The sequence below is a fragment of the Oreochromis niloticus genome, linkage group LG12 (assembly GCF_001858045.2).
Source record: "Oreochromis niloticus isolate F11D_XX linkage group LG12, O_niloticus_UMD_NMBU, whole genome shotgun sequence".
In the NCBI taxonomy this organism is placed as follows: domain Eukaryota; kingdom Metazoa; phylum Chordata; class Actinopteri; order Cichliformes; family Cichlidae; genus Oreochromis; species Oreochromis niloticus.
Genome location: NC_031977.2, coordinates 141,367 through 160,950, shown reverse-complemented (window position 1 = coordinate 160,950; position 19,584 = coordinate 141,367). Strand labels below are relative to the sequence as shown.

The 19,584-nt window shown below is 42.4% G+C and overlaps 1 protein-coding gene across 3 annotated transcripts in view; it reads left to right on the top strand.

Moving 5' to 3' along the window:
- Positions 1 to 19,584, top strand: part of zfr (zinc finger RNA binding protein) — a 73,189-nt gene that overhangs the window by 8,593 nt on the left and 45,012 nt on the right. For all 3 annotated transcript variants that reach the window (XR_003213298.1, XM_019365637.2, XM_019365636.2), the window contains exons 4-11: positions 5,461 to 5,599; positions 9,386 to 9,604; positions 10,003 to 10,238; positions 15,480 to 15,683; positions 15,986 to 16,298; positions 17,055 to 17,245; positions 17,328 to 17,447; positions 18,054 to 18,199. Coding sequence is in view for 2 of the 3 variants with exons in the window: in XM_019365637.2 (XP_019221182.1) it covers positions 5,461 to 5,599; positions 9,386 to 9,604; positions 10,003 to 10,238; positions 15,480 to 15,683; positions 15,986 to 16,298; positions 17,055 to 17,245; positions 17,328 to 17,447; positions 18,054 to 18,199 (1,568 nt within the window). In the remaining variant the exon portion in view is untranslated. The remainder of the gene's footprint in view (positions 1 to 5,460; positions 5,600 to 9,385; positions 9,605 to 10,002; positions 10,239 to 15,479; positions 15,684 to 15,985; positions 16,299 to 17,054; positions 17,246 to 17,327; positions 17,448 to 18,053; positions 18,200 to 19,584) is intronic.

Here is a 19,584-nt window from a genome sequence, read left to right as displayed (position 1 = left end):
CAAGGATGATATGAAGGCTGTGAATGTTACACCAGAAGACGCCCTTGATAGGAAGAAGTGGAGGAAGGCATGCAACATAGCGGACCCTGCGTCACGGGATATAAACCGCTAGGAAGAAGAAAGAAAGAAGAATGATAATAAAGTTTAATAAAATGAAGTGTTGTGGTTATTGTCAGTTTTTGCTCTTACTGTGAGTGTAGTCTTTAAGAATAATGCAAAGTTCAAATTTAATTTTGTCATTTATTAATAATTAATTACTGCTTATAGCAGTCAAAGATGTGTGGGCAGGGCTCTAGAGTGCGACCAATTTGGTCGCAAATACGACCAAATTTTTCAGTGGTGCGACTAAAAAAAAAAAAAAAAAAAAAAAAAAAAATTTGGTTGCACCGGTGCGACCAAATATTTTCGGGTAACAAAAAAAAAAAAAAAAAATCTCTGCAACTCTCCGTGTGGTCAACAACAGACACACATTATGCCCCTATCGTGGACTAAACCAATCAGAGATAGTCAGGGGCGGGACCTCTCTGATTGGCCGTGGTCCAGTTGAAAGTGCAGGTGGAAGAGAGAGGTGAGTAGCTTGAATAGAGCGATATCAATTCATAAACGGATTCCACACAAAGACGTAAACACAGTGCGGACCCGACGCATCAGAATCAGCTTTGTCTTTCTCTGCTTTCTCACCCCACGGCCCGAACACGGACACGCTGTCGGAGCTTAGCGATTCTGATGCGTCGGGTCCGCGCTGTGTTTCCGTCTTTTTTGCGCTAGATTCTGAGCTGCAGGTTTTGTCTCTTCAACCAAAATTCCCCGAGCCAGCAGCAAAAGAAGCAGCAAACTACGCTTCATATTTGATCAATGTCATCATGAATTCCCTCTGACTTTTGCTGTTTTGCGAGCGTGCGCGCGCGCGCTCTCTCTCTCCCCCCCCCCCCCCTCCCTCCCTACATCAAGAACAGTTTCCCCATCTCAAATCTCTGTTTTCTGCATTATTCATTCGCTTATTACCCACCAGTCTACTGTTGTTTACAGCGCTGTCGGCCGCTGTCTTTTTCTTTTCTTTTTTTCACTTAAATGACCTCGGACAAAGCCTAATTTCTGCTGTTCAATACTGAAGAAATTTAAACTTCTTAAAATTATGCAATATTGCAGAATATCTTTAAGGTTATCTGCTATAAAATGCCAGACCAGGAAAATCTCCTTCATGTTTTTCTGTGTTTTATTCTCAGTTACTTTGACACAAAGGCATCTGCTGTGATGTTCACAATTCTGATGAAGTCTCATGTGTATCAGTACTGATAAATGATCAGAATTATAGTATTTCTGACTGTCTGAGGCTAAATTGAATCGAATCAGGACTTTGAGAACCGAAATCGAATGGATTATAGAAATCAGTGATGATACCCAGCCCTAGTGAGCAGCCTAGGCCCGACAGAAGTGGATGTAGCTGTGGGTAATAAGAAAAGATGAAAAGAACTATTGATGACCTTTGTGTTAAGTTGAGGCCTGATCCGTCTGAAATTCATAGCCAGCTCTGACACGGAGCCATCAATCTTTGAATGCTGAAAAAACAGCAGTGTATCCAGAAAACACATTATATGCTGCAATAAATGCACTGCCCAAGTGTCCCCTCTCCCCACTGCCTTTCAGCAGCAGGCAGCAGCAAACAGGTTGTCAGAGGAGCCAAGATGATGATTAAGTTTAACATTTTCTACAATATTGACAAAGCAATTTAAGCACAAGTTTGTCTGTATGGACTCCCCCCCCCCCCCCAAAAAAAAAAAAGAAAGTGCACATGTAAAACTGCGGTGTTAAGCGATGCGGTTGAAAAATTTTGAGTGCGCCTAACTTTTGTGCCGGTACACCTAAATTTTTAAAGTTAGGCGTACCGGTGCGCCCATGTCAAAAAGTTAGTCTACAGCCCTGGTGGGGTATAGTATACTTTACAGAAATATTTTAAAAGCATGTAGGATGGATGGGAGATTAAAAACCAAATAAAATGTTGACATCAAAAAGCTCCATCTCAGGCTTGTTACTGTGTAACGCCTTCAAACATTACAGTTAAAATCCTGGGCCATTGTTCAAACGGATGTCCATTTAGAGATCTTGTTAATATGCCATTAAGGCAGGAGTATAGATTTTATTTTATTCAAATGTATCAACATTTGCACTTTGTCTTTTTCAGTTTTAAAATGTTATAAAGTTTTAGGTATCGTCATAATGAAATTATGTTGGGACGTTGCGTTGGAATTATTTTGAGTGAATTCTGAGGGGACCATTTTATTCTAAAACTGAGGGAAAATGAAAGTGATAGGAACCGGTTGTTGTATTATGACCAGTATGGTATTCCTAGGGATAACATTATTGCCCAGCTAGTTGCAGGGCTCGCAAAATTTCAAAATCCCTGGTAGCCCTTTGGGCAGGGACTGTTCAGTTTTTGGTAGCCCAAAATAAATTTAAGTAGCCCGAATCAAAAAAGAGAGCAATTTTTTGGATTGATGTTTTGTTTCCTTTACAATGTTATACTTTAATGTATAATATTGTAACGGAAACAAAACATTAATCAAAAAATTGTTGAAACACAAATTACAACATCAACTCAAATACTTGGTTCTAATTGAACAGAAATTTCTATGAACTTGTAAGAACTGTGTAGAACATGAATCAGTCTGTGTCAGATCCTGAATTTGAAATTTCCACTGAAGTCACAGGTAAGAGGCAAGTGTAACCAAGATCGAGGCCATTTGCTTTTTGAAGTTTGCAAAGACTGCTAAATTTTGCCAATGGTAGTTCACTCTTTCCAACATAGTACGCTGTTCTAAACAGATTTTTCAGGTTTATTTTTAGTGTGTTCTTTGCAATTGGTGTTTGTTCTGGGAAAGATATTGCAGACTGAGCAATAATGCATTTCTTGCATTTCTCATGGGTTCTAATGGGGGTCTTTCTTAAAATTACTGGTCCCAGTAACAAAGGCACTTGTCGACTCAGAAATCGAGGGAAAACCAACAACACACCCAGCAGAACATTATGTTATTTACAGGGGTGCACATAAGTGGTCCGCAGGTGCGCATTCGCTGTCAAAATAAAAGATGCACACCAGATAAGAAGTTGCAATGCGCGTTTGGGTGCGCGGGTGGAAACTTTTCTGTTCAAACAAGCCTTTTGTTGATCTACATATTTTATATTTTTTTACAGTATTTATAGTGTATAATGTCTATTGATTTTATTGTTTATTTTAATATTTGTGTACAGCGCTTTGTGACTGTCTGTCTGTGAAAAGCGCGTAATAAATAAATAAATAAATAAATAAATAAATAAAATAAAAGGCACTGTTTTTGTCCGCTAGAGTGGGATTTTCACGGCATATTCTGCACCACATCTCTGTGTGTTCATCATTTGTTTGAAGCCAGCTCACCTCCTGCAACCACTTTTCCGAGAATACGCGCTTCTTTTGCGGTTCGGACTCCTTCTGACATTTCTTTGGAGGTGGAGGAACACCAAAGTAATTGCTTAAAGGAGCTTGCTTCTTCGACATCTTTAAGAGTTCTAAACAAATGTCTGTCCTCCCCCAGAAAATCTTATGTACTCAAACGCGCGTTGCAACTTCTTATCTGGTGCGCGTCTTTTATTTTGACAGCAAATGCGCACCTGTGGACCACTTATGTGCACCCCTGGTTATTTAGCTCGTCATATTCCAGCCACAGAAATTCTTTTGTCCATGAAACCATAAAGCTGCACTTTCTTTTTGCCTCATAGTCTAATTTGTCATAACTTTTCCGTTTTGTGGTCGGCTTTTCTTTGGCTGTCACTTCTTCACCCTGAACTGTCTTATTTGGCTCTGCAGAACTAAAATTCCTGCGTAAATCCATCTGTTTTTACACACGTACTTGCATAACAGTCAGCGATTCTCTGCGCAATCAACCTCTCACATGTTTAAGCTTGCTGTGGGAGATTTCACTTGTTAGGTTTGAATAGTAAGCTAATGAGTGATAAGACGATGTCAGAGGAATTGGTTTGCAATTAATCATCACTCGCCAATCAGTGCTGCCGCTCTCTATACACAGTTCGCGCGATCGCAAAGTGAAAGCAAAAAACAAGCGCAAATTCAAACACGATTTCAACATGTCACATATTGACAGTGGCTCACCCGATGCCAATGACATAATTACCCAGCTACATTTCCGAAAGAATGCAAATGCATTGAAATATATTTTTCCTTCCTGTGATAGCCCAACGGGCAGGGCTGAGATAGGTTTTGGTAGCCCGACTGGAAAAATCGCTAGCCCGACGTCCGGCTAGTGATTTTGGGAGTCCTGAGTTGGTAGCAGTGGCTGGAGGGTTCTAGCTGTTGCTGGGTGAAATCACTGCACGTCATTCAGTAATATGGTAACACCTTTCATTGTAAAAGGTTAGCACGGCAACAAATGGTTTTCAGAAGGTGAAAATTCTCTATTTACACTTTGTGTTGCCCTTTTTGAAGTTTAGCTGCTGCTTGACTAGCATGAAAACCAAAGACTGGAGTTTCACTACAGCTCGGAGACTGTAGTGTTTCTCCCTTCCATTCAAGTTTGACCACAAGGAGTACGCTAGGCCCCAAAACGATTTGGTCATTAACAATCACAAAGTAATTAGAACGAGGTTTTTGCTGCTGGGTTTCAGTCTGGGAGAATTGCATGTTTTTCCAATAGCCACCTACTGGTCTGTAAGCCTGTGTGATGGGGGCTTCAGGACTAATTTTCTCAGGCACTCCCATGAACCTCGAGCAACTATTTGAAAACTGTCATGAATACTTATTTTGCCCCCGTGACTGGTGGTTGCAGCCCTGTCTCCTGGCCTGTGTGACTGGGCTTAATCACTTTGTTCTACATTATCACAGTTATTGTCATGCATCCAAACTGGCGTGTTTAGGACAAGTTGAAGTCATGTGGTTCATGGTCATGTTTCTGCAAAATATTTGGAAAAATAAAACAAAGAGGTCTTCATTGGACTTAGTCTAGTGAACTACTCGTGCACCTGACTGAAACACCTCCACACAGTTCTCAGTGTTACAGCTAACTGCTGGAACCTCCCACTTAAGAGCAGCTACCAATGACGAAGAATCACTTCCAAAGACAGAATGAAGGTGGCCAATCTGCCCCTTGTTGCTTTTAAACATAGAACTCTGCTTCAACTAGGGTCTAATAGGAAAACCAACCCTCGTAGACTGTTTTTTTACCCCTCAGCCGTGAAAGGCTGATGACCTGTCCATGGTGTAAATGACACTTAGTTCATGTTTGATGTCCTGTTTAAGAGCAGACAGTTTTATCATTGATGTGAGACTTATGATGAGTAAAGTATTATGACAAAAAACACAGTAGACCTCCAGTAGAAGTTTGGAGTTGATTCTTTTGGCACAGATGCATTGAAATATAGACTGAAACAGTGGAATGAACAACGATGTCTGAGACTCTGATCATTTTGCAGGATTCCTACTCCTACGTCCGGTCGACGGCTCCAGCTGTAGCTTACGACAGTAAGCAGTATTACCAACAACCCACTGCAACAGCGGCTGTTGCTGCTGCACAGCCACAACCCAGTGTTGCGGATACCTACTACCAGACAGGTACACTTAAATACACATTTTTCTACCCCATTACTACCAAATGCATTGATTTGCAATCATTTTCATTACCTGCTCATTTTACTACCAAGAAAAGTTTGTCCCTACTTGATCTTCTGTTTCCCCTCACCCCCACCCGGGAGATGGCCTGACCTCCCAGAGTCTGGATCTGCAGGAGATTTCGTCCTGTTTTCCTTTCTACTGTCACCAAGTGTCTGCTCATAGGGAATGAGCTGCTTATCGGGCTTTTTCTTTAATATTGCAGGACAGTATAAAGTGCATTGAAGTGACCGTTAAGAATTGGTGCTATACAAGTAAAAAGAATTTGAACTTGTAAAACTTTGAAACTCTTTACACACTATATTGTCAAAAGTATTCACTCATCCATCCAAATAATTGAATTCGGGTATTCCAAGTACAGTGGAACCCCGACTTACGAATACCCCATTTGATGAAAAACTCAAGTTACGAAGGCACTGAACGGCAATATTTCTGCCCGTGTTACGGCAAAATGCCCGTGTAACGAAATCCGCTGACTCTGATTGGCTGAGCCTACAATGCACACAATGCCTTCCGAATCATGTGACAACCCCTTGGCTTTCGTAATTGCGCTTCGCTGTTCCACTTGAACGACGTATTGTTGTTCTAGTTAGGCTATAGGTTAATTGCTATCGTTCAGCATCGCCTCACTCAAAAGGCGTGATGGGTGCTTCGACTTATGAAAATTTTCGACTTACAAAAGACCCTTGGGAACGAATTAATTTCGTAAGTCGGGGTTCCACTTTAATTCAGTGGCCAGATGTGAACAGAATAAAACAACTAGCCTTTCAGACTGCTTCTACAAACATTTGTGGTACAGTGATGAATACACCTGTGCAGAAAGTCTAGTTGCGAATTTTCCTCTTTCCCTCTGGAAATGAATGGGAACCACACCAACTGTGACACAAAATGATGGGCCACGTAAAATCAGAGTGGGTTGAGTGGATGCCAGCATCACTGTGAACCAGTGCCTGAGGCCATAAAACATGCACGAGCTTGACTGGACTGCACAGAGTCCTGACCTCCACCCGACAGTACAACTTTGGGATAAATTAGAGTGTGAGCCAGGCCTTGGCATCTAACTGTGTGTGTGTGTGTGTGTGTGTGTGTGTGTGATCTCACAAATGCACTTCTGGAAGAATGGTTAAAATTTCCTCCAGATACACTCCTAAAATGATTTTAAATTATAATGAATTTCCTAATGAGCCAAATGTTTACCGTGAGTTCTGGGACTAGACTACACACCTTAGGCTACGTCCACACGTACACGGGTATTTTTGTTTTTTTTAAAAATCCCCTCCACATGTTAACGCCAAAGACGAAGGAAAACGCTGCCAGGAACATGCCAAAGGAACGGGTGGCGATATATTCCTAACTGTGTAGAAATGCTGGCCAATCAGAAGTCTAGAAGCCTGGGTGGGAAAGGGTAAACAAAGATGGCGCATAGAAGCAGAACTGAGTCCTATGTGTGGAGGGACAGAAACTGTGTGTATATGTAAGCATTTAAACACTGCAGAGAGTAAAATTAACGGTACTTTGTGTAAGTCCGCCATTGTAGAAATTAATTTCACCGAAACAATAGCGTGGCGCACACTGTGACGTCAAAAAAGGCGCCCACCTTTGACGCTGCGTTTTCTCAGATTTCCTCGTCCACACGTAAACGCAAAAACGGAGTTTTCCACCCTGGCAGGAGTTTTTAAAAATCTCCGTTTTCAGTGACGAAAACGCCGTTTACGTGTGGATGAAATGTGCAAACGCATAGAAAAATCTGCGTTTTCAAAAATACCCGGGTACATGTGGACGTAGCCTTAGATTACTGACTCTTTACAATGAAGCCATGCAGAATGTGGTTTGTCTATGCAAGGCCTGCCATGAAGGTCACACTATCACCAGAGAATGAATTTTAAGTTGACTGGTTACCCCACAGTATACTGCAAATTCAGTGTCTGTCAGCCTTGCGCATTGACTGCACCCACCCACCGATGTGTCTAGGAAAGAGGCTACGACTGTCGTATTCCTTCTATCAACCAACTTCTTAACCAGACACGACTAGGGCTGTGCGATGTGACCAAAATCTCATATCCCGATATTAAGACATCTATCGTCCGACAACGATATAAATCACAAAAATGTAACATTTTCTGTAAATTCTGTGACTCTCGGGCAGCTCGACTTGCGTGAAGTGTTTCCAGCTGAGCGTCGCGTACCTGGAGTCCAGTGTTTTAACTGATGCATGAAACTATACATTTTTAGACATAAGTTGCAATGGCCGCCATTTTCTTTGAGTATTTATTACACGGCGTGCTGCGGGGAAAAGCCTGTTCTAACGTTTGAGTCTACGGTTTATTTTTTTAGCACCTGACAGCTCTTTTTGCTTCTCATCCGTAAATAATCTGCATCTTTCACATGATTCAGTTTATTTTGAAAAGTCTCAACAGGATCTTGAGCTTTATTGTGAAAGGTTTATGTGGAAAATAAACAAGCGGACACGAGGTGGTTTTACCGTCGTTGTTGCTAACGACAACGCATAAAAACAAGCGTCTGTAGTGTGGTTATATTAAATATAAGAGAAAGAGAGAACTTTAGGAAATTAATATAGCCACTACAGTGACCATCAAAATATTGCCGTAAACAGTTTATTTTGCGACACCACGAAACAAACGATGGTGTAAAATGAAACGATAGTCGTTTTTATATCGTCATCCGATATATATCGTTATATCGAACAGCCCTAGACACGACATCACAAAGTGTCCTACCCAGAGAGGAAAGTCAAAGTCAGATTTATTGTTATTACTGCCTTATATATATGGGACACAGTGCTGAAATATTGTCTTTCCTACTGTGTGGGAAGCAAAGATGTGAGCTGTGAATAACAGAGAGGCCTCTAAAAATATGGAGAACTAAAAAGTGGTAATAATTAGTCAAATATTAATTATACAAATATGGTTACAGTGTATGTAATTTATTGGAGTATGTCCTTTACAGTGCTAATAAGATAAGGTGTAAGACTGGATATATAGAAATCACAGGAGCAGTGCAGTGTGGAGTGGTTGCTTTGTGTTTGTGTGGGAGTGAGTTCAGCCTGGAAATGTAGCGGTTTCTTAGTCGGGTGGAGGAGGCACAGGGTGGTGTTTCATCTTGTCCCTGAGGGAAGCTGTGTGAGGGATGGGTGGAGTCCACTGTAATGCTGACTGCTTTGTGTGTTGGTGGGAGAGCTATCTTTACTAAGCGCAGCATGGTTCCTGATCTGGAGGCGGGGAGTTTCCACCAGGTTGTTAAGATGCTTTGAATGGCACCAAAGTAGAAGGAACACATTATGGGTACCTGGGGTCTGGCTTTCCTTGGTGTGTGCAGACATTGGAGACGTTCCTCTGTATCGTGATTACAGAGCAGCCAGTCCGATGTCAGACTGGCTGCTCTGTAATCACGTGATTGGATCATACGATCCACCCACACTACCGTTGTGATCTACCAGTGGATTGTGATCGACTTATTGGTCACCCCTGAGGTACAGTAACACTGGAACGGTTTCACAGCATTTTTTTTCAGATGCACTCTTACAGGATATGGGGTTTAGCTCTTCTTGGAAGTGATTCACTTTGGAAGAAATAACCGGCATGGGCAAGATGTTTTGGTTGATTAATTGTCCCACCCTAGCTTGCAGTATTCAGTGAGAACAGAGGCGAGTACAGCAAAACGTGACCAAGCAGAACTTTGAAATTTTGCATCCATTTCTGTGTTTTCTAGCCCCCAAACCAGTCTACAGCCAGGGGGTGACATCATACACCCAGAGCCAGCAGACTCGACAGGTGACTGTGATAAAGCCAGCTGCTCCCAGTCCAGCCTCTTCAACGTTCTCCATCTACCCAGTGACATCTACTGTCCAGCCTGTGGCTGCTGCAGCCTCTGTTGTCCCGTCTTACTCCCAAAGTCCAACATACAGCACTAATGCTGTTACATACTCTGGTAAGCTGTGACACTTTATCTCAAAAACACTGTTCCAGGAACAACTTTTCTACTGTAGTTTGTGAGTAACATGAAGGTGAATCGTAATGCAGCCGATCAGTTTTGTTCTGGATAACAAATGAGTATATGTGTTTATTTTTAGCCGTATGAGAGCGGCAATAGCAATGGTAAACAATATGTCTAACATTATTTGATACTAGTAGTGCTGTGTTTACCTCATGGGACAGCTACAGCGCCTTAGCTCTGTTAGCATAGCTTTGAGACCTTTAGTCTGATTCTGTGACATGTTGAATAGAAATGTTAAATATGGTCTCATTGTGTAAATAAATGTTTTTTCTGAGAACCTTTTGAGAAGTTCACAAACAGAGCAGCAGTAAGTAGGTTTGGATGTTTTTCAGGAACCTCATACTCTGGCTATGAAGCTGCAGTTTACTCAGCAGCCTCCAGTTACTACCAGCAGCAACAGCAGCAGAAGCAGGCAGTGGCAGCTGTAGCTGCAACTGCAGCATGGACAGGGAACACCTTTACCAAGAAACCCCCCTTTCAGAGTAAACAGCTGAGGCCCAAACAGCCCCCCAAACCTCCTCAGATACACTATTGTGATGTGTGTAAGATCAGCTGTGCTGGCCCACAGGTGAGTTCACCCCTGAGTGCATGGATATCTAAAGCCATTTTCAAAATCCATGTTTAAATGTAAAACGTCTTGTGAGATCTCCACTTGTTTTCTATGGAGTGCCTAATGTTGGCCACAAAGTCTTTCAACCATGCAAAGATAGTACATAAGTGCCTCAGACCCTGTCAGCCACTTAAAAACATCATGTTGACCAAAATGCATTAAGATTCTACCCATTTCAGTTGTTGTTGTTGCCTCATCCAGCTCATCAGCTGTCTGTGTGCTCTGTATGAGGTCAATGGGATTCAAATTTAAATGCTGCATCATGCAGTTTGTTCCATTTCAGCTACCAAACACTCCTTGATCAACTCATTAGTGAGTGGCAACTTTGTTGCTTTTTAAAATAATTTACGTACACAAGTTTGTGCAAGTCAATCAGTTTTATTTCTATAGCTCAAGACACTTTGTATTGTAAGGTAAAGACCCTACAATGATACAAGGAAAATCCCAACAATCGTTTGGGCAAGCGTTTGGGTGACAGTGGGAAGGAAAAACCCTTTAATCCCTTTAGCAGGAAGAAACCTCCAGCACGACTTGGCCTAGGGAAGCAGCTGCCATTGGTTGGTGTTAGGGGAGGAAGACGGGACAAAGGCCATGTCCACACTAATGCGTTTTCGTTTGAAAACATCGTTTTCTCTTAGTCTTGGACTTCTGTCCACACTGAGACGGCTTTTTCAGTCAAGGAAAACGCAGCGTTTTGAAAACGCTCTCCAAAGCGGATACATTTGAAAACGCCATTTTTCGCATCACAGTGTGGACAGGGAACCCGAAGCCTTTTCAAAAACGATGACACCTTTTAGTCATATGATGCAGTCATGGGACCAAAAAAATTAAGACAGCGGAGGGCATTACACGGCAGTTGTTTTACTTGACAGCCCTATTAAAGATTAATATCAGTCTGTACATGCTCCAGATAGCTTTTCTTCAAATTCTTTAATTCTCACTGGCTTTTGCAACTTTGTACTTTTGTGTTACTCGCAGCAACAACTCCACCTCATTGTTAGTCCATTTTAAAAACTCGGTGCTTTTCCTCGACATTTTGCTGCGACGTTGCAAAAAGCTGGAAAGTAAATAAATGGCTGACAGAAATGAGGCAGGCCGAATCTTCTTGCGTTTCACGCATGCGCAGGACTGAAACGTAAGCTTTTTTGGCTGTTTCAATGTGGACGCACAACTCTGTGAAAACGACTGAAAACGCTAGTGTGGACGCGGAGCGTTTTCAGACGAAAACGACGTTTTCAAATTTATCTGGGCTAGTGTGGACGTAGCCAAAGACACTGTGGAAGAGACCCAGAGATTCTAACAGCTAATACTTATATACAGAGAGGTGTATAAACACATAGTGAGTGAAAAAGGTGACTGAAGAAGAAAGATAAGATAACCTTTATTAGTCCCACGCATGGGAAATTAGTTTTGTTACAGCAGTGGGCAGTGCAAAGTTACATGGAAAATTAGAAAAAAACACTGTACACAACTGTACACAATAGAGTAGAATAAAATAAAATACTATATACAATCGAATAAAATAGATTACAAATGCTATATACAATTGAGTATAATACAACGATGCCAGAAAAGAGTATTGCACTTAGTGTTATTGCTATTGCACATGTGTGTGTTTGATCAGTTGAAGTCTTTGTTGTGGAGTCTGACAGCAGTAGGGAGGAAAGACCTGCGAAATCTCTCCATCCCACATCGTGGCTGCCGCAGCCACTGAAGTAACTGCTCAGTGCTGTCAGAGTCTCCTGCATCGTGGGAATCCCCCAGCAGCCTAGACCTACTGCAGCATAACTGAGCCCAGCCCGAACTGTAGGCTATAACTATGTTTGTCTGAGAAAGGCTGCAGATGCATATGATGTGCTCCACAAGCAAAAACTAAGACTCACAAATGTGTGCAGTGATATGTGTGTAACTCTTGAGGAGTCACACAGGCGTGCTCCACACACAAATACGAAGCAAGTTGACCAAACGTAAAACTGTTTTACAAGTACATGCAAATCTGAGGAAATACTGATCGTTTCTGCACAATTAGGTTCAGCTCATGAATCTGATAATTTTACCTTTCAGAAGCCTTTCTGTGCACACAATTCAATTCAATTTTATTTATATAGCGCCAAATCACAACAAAAGTCGCCTCAAGGCGCTTTATATTGTACAGTAGATAGCACAATAATAAATAAAACAATGTCAAACCTCCTTAAATACATGTGGACACAGATCACATCGCATGCTGTTGGGTTCATTTTTGAGAGAGAGAAGATAAATATGCTGAAGTGCATAGATTTATTAAGCAGTTAAAGGTTCAAGTTAAAAATGGCTGCTGTGTCTGTTTGCTCACTCAGGACAGCCAAACGATCACAGAGCACCACATGCACACAGTAGCTGTGTCCCAAAACGTCGGCTGCATCCTCCGGAGGCCGCATTTGAAGGCCGATTACATCACAGCCCGGCGACGAAGGCTGTCCCAATTCGTCGACTCCTTCAAATGCGGCCGACAAATGCGTCCTTCATTTCCCCGAATTTGAAGGATGGGTCGGGTGTGTCCTTCGTGGCCCACCGTATCCCAGAATTCATAGCGCGGCCCAGCCAAATTTCAGCTGCCAACAATGGCGGCCGCTACTAAGTTTTAAAATTAGTCTTATTAATCTTTCTGGGTCACAAAATAAACTTTTAACATATTTTCAGGCGAGAAAGTAGCTGTGTAAATTACAAATATCTGCTTGGTTTATCAAGACATCGCATATTTGCAAAAGTGCCCCGACATTTTCGGAGACGTCTGTTACCCACCTGCTCGATAGCAAGCCGGGGGGTTCAATGGTCACTCCAGCCGGTGAGAGCAGCGGACTCCCGGCTTCATCGTTTTCAGACCCCCGCTCTTTCGCTACTCAGGTTAAACATGATATATAAGTCACTCGGATAACTTAAAAATGTAATTGTTTGGCTTTTTTCGGTGTTTTATTTGTTCCGGAGTAAATCGGGTTGGCTGAGATCAAAGTTATTAGATTATTAGATAAAATAAAACTTTATTAATCCATCGGGTGGGTTCCTCCGGGATTTTCACACAGCTGAATAAACGTCAAACAGAAAACTGATTAAACCGAAGTGTGAGACGGTCAAGAATTTACGCCAGTGTCCTGTTATATTTTAGATAGCAAGGAGCAAACAGCCGAGTTTATTAAACTCCACCGAGACAGTGGTGACGCAAATCTGAAGGCTAGACCGTCCCATTTCACAGCCTCGCACTTCCGGCCTTCTTGGTCTTCGAAGGACCCGGCCCACGTAGACCGCGAAGGCCGGGTCCTCCGAAGGATGCAGCCGACGTTTTGGGACACAGCTAGTGAACATTCTTATTGTGGCTCACAGAAACTGAGTCTGATAACAGCTCACGTTTCTTCTTCTGCACCTCTCTGGAAATGATCCTTCTGAGCACTCCTGTTACCATGGCAACCAATGTTAATCTTAGCACTCTCTAATAACAGTGAGCTGACATTAATGTTGGCGTAATTTGATTTTATTTGATTCAAAGCCTGAGTGCTTTTAAAGTTTGTGTTAAAGGTGTGTTTACATTTGTTAAGCACTGAAGTAATCCCAAACATGTCAGTGGTCATCCAGGTCATGGTCTACCATTACACTGCTCAAACAAATAATCCCAAACATTCAGGGCGGTGCAGGCCACTGTCTGTATATGGTAAACCTTTGTTTTCTAGTAAAGTGGTTATTAGCTGTGATGTTGATTTAGAAAAAGAAACATCTATTTTATTTGGAAAAATACAAAGAGATGCAGGCATACAGTGGAAGCCCAGATGTCCTACTTTTACACTGGGACTTGAAAGCAGCCTACATTAGTGGACCTGTGCAAAGCTGGCAGATTTAAACCTGTCTCAAAGCTTAAGTTGGCATGCAGCGTGACCTATTGGGCGATTCGTCCACACGTATGGAAGGTTTTGTGAGCGAGCATCTGTGTGCAAAGGAAGGGTTTTAGAGGGTAATATCATCAGATTCAGGAGCTGAACTTAATGAATTGTGCGTAAACAATCAGTATTTCTTCAGGTTTGGAAGTACGCGTTTGTAAAATAGTCTTACGTGTGGTCAAATTGCTTCGTATTTGTGTGGATCAGTCTAGAGGCCGCACACGTGTGTGGGACATCAACAGTTACACACAAATCATTGCACACATTTGTAAATCTTAGTTTACGCTTGTGGAGCACATCGTACACGTTTGCAACCCATCCATCCATCCATCCATTCGCTTCCGCTTATCCTTTTTCAGGGTCGCGGGGGGCGCTGGAGCCTATCCCAGCTGACATAGGGCGAGGGGCGGGGTACACCCTGGACAGGTCGCCAGTCTGTCGCAGGGCTAACACACAGGGACAGACAACCATTCGCACTCACATTCGCTCGCACATTCACACCTAGTGGCAATTTGGATTATCCAATTAACAACCCTCTGGAGACAAATTTCTCTCCATAGCTTTGAGCCTAATCTTAAAAGTAGAGATAGTGTCTGTGTCCTGAATCCAGACTGGAAGCTGGTTCCACAGCAGAGGGGCCTGAACGCTGAAGGCTCCACCTCCCATTCTACTTAGTAAAGACTGACGACAATGAATGTTAAGCTAAATATGGTGTGTATGGATATGACGCTGGGGTTAATTTACTGATAACTAATGAACACGCAGGGTTAAGTTCAATGCTTTTCACAGTCAATTGTAAGATATTTCATTGTTTTATGGTTTTTAGTGGACATGGAAGTATTATGTGCTGAAGTCAGAGGTAAAGCCATGTGCTTAGTTTGCAGTGAGCAGACTGCTGTGAGGAATCACCGGCCTAAACACAAGAAGCTGCCTGATGCAGAGCAGGTTCAGACATCAGACCTTTGCTAGCAAAGCTCCAGGGATGGAGCAGTCAAGACCAGCTTTGAGATTTTCTACAAATCCCCCAAAAAACAGAAAGTCGTTCTTTGATGGGGAGTTTATCAGAGTTGGGTGGACTGACATGGTAATATGTCCTGAGGAGGGAAAAAAACATGAGCCATCAGTAAACCAGAACAAGAATGATCGAGGACGTTTCTGTAAATGTACAACTTTAGTTGAAGAAGAGCGACATTTATGAAACATGCACATTTATGCAGTCGCTTGTGGGAATGTTGATTAGTGTTTTGTCTAATGAATAATTAGTGTGTCCCTCCAATTCTCACTGCATAAGACTTATAAGGAGCACCTGGAAGGCCAGAAGCACAAGAAGAAGGAAGCAGCGTTGAAGGTTTCTCAGAGCAGCAGTAACAGTGGTAGCAGTGGAGGAGCACTGGCCCGCAATGCTCAGAACCAGCTCCGATGTGAACTTTGTGATGTTTCGTGTACTGGTGCTGACGCCTATGCTGCCCATATCCGTGGAGCCAAGCATCAAAAGGTATGATTCACATTCCCATGGTATCTTTCATAGGCACAACCCACACACTCTGTTGCTAAACAACAAACGTAGCACCAATCAGGGGAAGGAAACAGGCTTTGCAGTGGTGTAAGATTTAGCATTGTTAGAACAAAGAATGAATCACAGCAGTCATTTGAATAGGCAGCCTATACTTTGTGTCCACGATTATTGTCAGCGCTCAAGCAAACCTGGCTCTACACAGGAATCTGTTGCAGCAGAGCAGGTGTCTGCTGTATGTAGAATAATCAGAAAGCGTCTGTACACTCATTTCTCTTTTCCAGGTTGTAAAGCTCCACACCAAACTCGGTAAGCCCATTCCATCCACTGAGCCCAGTATGGTTACTCAGACATCGTCCACCACTACAGCTGCTCCAAGCAAGACCACACTGGCTACTTTCAGCAGTTCCAGTACCACCAGCTCTCCATGTGTGGCTACCTCCTCCTCTCCTGCCTCCAGCTCCTCCTACCTGAGGCCTATTAACCTGGTTAGCAGTGGTGTGGCAGGTGTTAAGAGCCCCCAAGCCAGCAGCCTTTCTGCTGCCAATGCTGCTTCAGTGGGGAAAAAAGTCAACACCCCCAAGATCAACTTTGTAGGTTAGTAAGCTGTTTAACAGCAGTGCTCTTTGGTCTCATTTGCACCTGTTCAAGAAAAATGTGAATAGTTGTGCTTAAATGTTTGGGGAGGGGGGGAGCAGGAAGTGTGGCTTTTGATTAAAAGCAGAGAAACTGAAGTTGGGTCTGAAAATGCTGGTAGTGGCAGTCTGAATACCAGAGCAGGAGGATTTGAAGGTTTTGCCTTTTGTTACCTGTTTAGGAAACAAATAGGCTGCCTCTAGGTTGATTTCCATCTCTTAATCACTCCTCTGCACAATTTAAAATTTTTTGAAGCGGGTGGAAAAAGCAGTTCAACTTGATCATATTTATAATCCAAACATTAATTAATGGCAGGATTGGGGTGTGATTGATAGTTAGGGGAGGGATTACTGAAGTTCAGCTGCAGGCAGTCATTTTTTTTAGGTTATTTAACAGAAAAACAATCACAGTAACTGTGTCTCATAAACTTAGAATGAATCCATTCTAAATACATAGGAGCAGGTTTTCAGGTTTGTCCCTCCACCACATTCAAAAATCTAAAGATTGACATCTTAATAAAATGCCTGGCTAATGTTGTCCTAAGAAATCGCACGTTTTCTCTGATAAACAGTTTGATGACATCATCACCTCTGTACCTTTAAAAGCATACATGTCCTTTCTAATCCCCTAAACACATGAGCTGTATACTTGCTGTGTGGCTGTACTTCACTTTCTAGGTTTTATGATGATTAAATTCATGTCATTTGTGACATGCAGGTGGGAACAAATTACAGACCACAGTGAAGACGGAAGATTCCAGGGCAGAGGCCAAGGTCGAGGCCTCTAAGCCTGTCGCAGCCTCTTCAGGGTCCCAGGAACCCAAGAGTGACATTCCAGATCTTTCCACATCATCCCTTGCTGTACTGCAGAGTGATGTTCAGCCTGTTGGCCATGACTATGTTGAAGAAGTGAGTTTGAACAAATTGGTGCATACTTGGGAAGGATGCAGGAATTCAAACTTGGAGTGTAATGTGTTCCTTTCTTTTCCAGGTCCGCAATGATGAAGGCAAAGTCATTCGCTTCCATTGCAAGTTGTGTGAATGTAGTTTCAATGATCCAAATGCAAAGGAGATGCATCTAAAAGGTCGCCGGCATCGCCTGCAGTACAAGGTTCGTCTTCTAGCACTTCCCCAAACTGCTGTTGTCAGCAGGAAATGCTCTTTTGATAACACGTGTTCTTATGATACACATCTGAGGGAAAGCTGTCCCCTGATCCAGTCTGTGGGTTTGAGCACTGCACAGGTGAACTGACCTAAACTCTCCTATCTTCACATACAGTGTAGTGCAAGAAGTAGCAGCAGCTTCTCCTCAGTGACAGGAGGGGGACATTTTCCTGCCACACATTGTACTTTATTTACTTCGCTCCCCTTAGACAGACGCTCAGACTGCCCTGCTTTGTCACGTCGCACACACTCCTCTGGTCGTGTCACTATTATAAAACAAAGAGAGTGTAATTGATAACATTGGCTGCTTTGGCACTCGTTTTTGTCTCATTGTACTCGATGATTTTCAGAGCCTATCTCAAGGATGGAACCATTGTTGTCTACACAAAAAGACAACTTGGCCAACAACTAATTTTAAACTGTATGTCACAGCACTTTGTTACAGTATCATCATCATGTCGTCCCTCGTGGCATATGGTCAGCCTTGGGGCACAGCTGCTTAGCCTTACATTTATAACCGGTGGAGTTCTTGATTGCAGTTTTTGTTTTGTAGAAAAAGGTAAACCCAGACCTCCAAGTAGAAGTCAAACCCAGCATTCGAGCCAGAAAGATTCAGGAAGAGAAGATGAGAAAGCAGATGCAGAAAGAAGAGTATTGGAGAAGAAGAGAAGAGGAGGAGCGCTGGAGAATGGAGATGAGGTATGGCTATGATCTTGTTATCAGTGGGTGGAGATGGTGGAGTCATGTATGCACCAGTGCCTTATCAAAAGAGGCAACCCTCTGCAGGGAGGATGGTCACCTATGGCCTGTAATATTATGTCTGTTTGTGTAATTAGTGTGAATGCTTGTAAAAGCATTCACATTATTGTTCTTCTAATTGTGTGGATGCTTTAGGCATCCACACTATTGAGTTCCTGTTTCTCTTTATTCTTTATTAAGTGTGCCTATGCCAAGGGGCAAACTTATTACTATTCCTCGGATTTATTAAGTGTGCCTATGCCAAGAGGCACACTTATTACTATTCCTCGGATTTATTATTGTGTGAGTGCTATAGGCATTCACACTATTGAGTTCCTGTTTCTCTTTATTCTTTATTATTAAGTGTGCCTATGCCAAGAGGCACACTTATTACTATTCCTCGGATTTATTATTGTGTTTATGCCCTAAAAGGGCTTCCACACTATTGTTTTCCTGTTTCGCTTTATTATGTGGATGCCCTAAAAGGGCTTCCACACTATTGAGTTCCTGTTTCTCTTTATTATGTGTGCCTATGACAAGAGGCACACATATTACTATTCGTCGGATTTATTATTCTTCTTATTATTATTATTATTCTCCATCTTCCGCCTAAATTTCGGCACGTATCACGCCCCGCAGTTTTGAGAAAAGCTTCATATATGTTACCTCATTTTGTGCGGCTGGATCTGGAATGGTGTGCTATGACTTTTGGTGTTTATGACTATTATAGTTTTTTAAATATTAATATTTTAGTGAAAATTTTCCCGCGCTCCTCTGCCAAACAGTTTTGACAATAGGGGTACATATGTTACATCATTTTGTGCGGCTGGAGCTGGGCTAGTATGGTTTGACTTTTGGTGTTTATAACTTTTATAGTTTTTGAAATATTTAGATTTTAGTGCAAATTTAGGCCAATTTCTAGGCTCCTGAGAAAGATTCTGCTTTTGGCACCATAGAAACAGACTTCATTTGTGGTGTGTTGGCTCTCTCTAGTGGTATACCAGGAGTAGTACGGCCTAAAGGGTGCCATGCTTGGTGAAAACTACATATCCCACAATTCATAGCATGCCTCTACCGAGTCAAACAATGGCGGACACCACTTGGTTTTATATGTCTTTTATTCGTGTTTCTAGGTCACAAAATACACTTTTAAGATATTTTCAGGCGAGAATGTAGGTGTGTAAACTTCAAATATCTGCTCGTTTTATCAAGACATCCCATATTAGCGACAATTCTCTTAAGTGTTGCTGATAGCCGGCTAGCTAGCTAGCGCCGCTAGCTTAGCTAGCTAGCGCGGCTAGCGACCCTTCGTGAAAAACCACCCAGGCTTGGCTGATAGTGAGGTG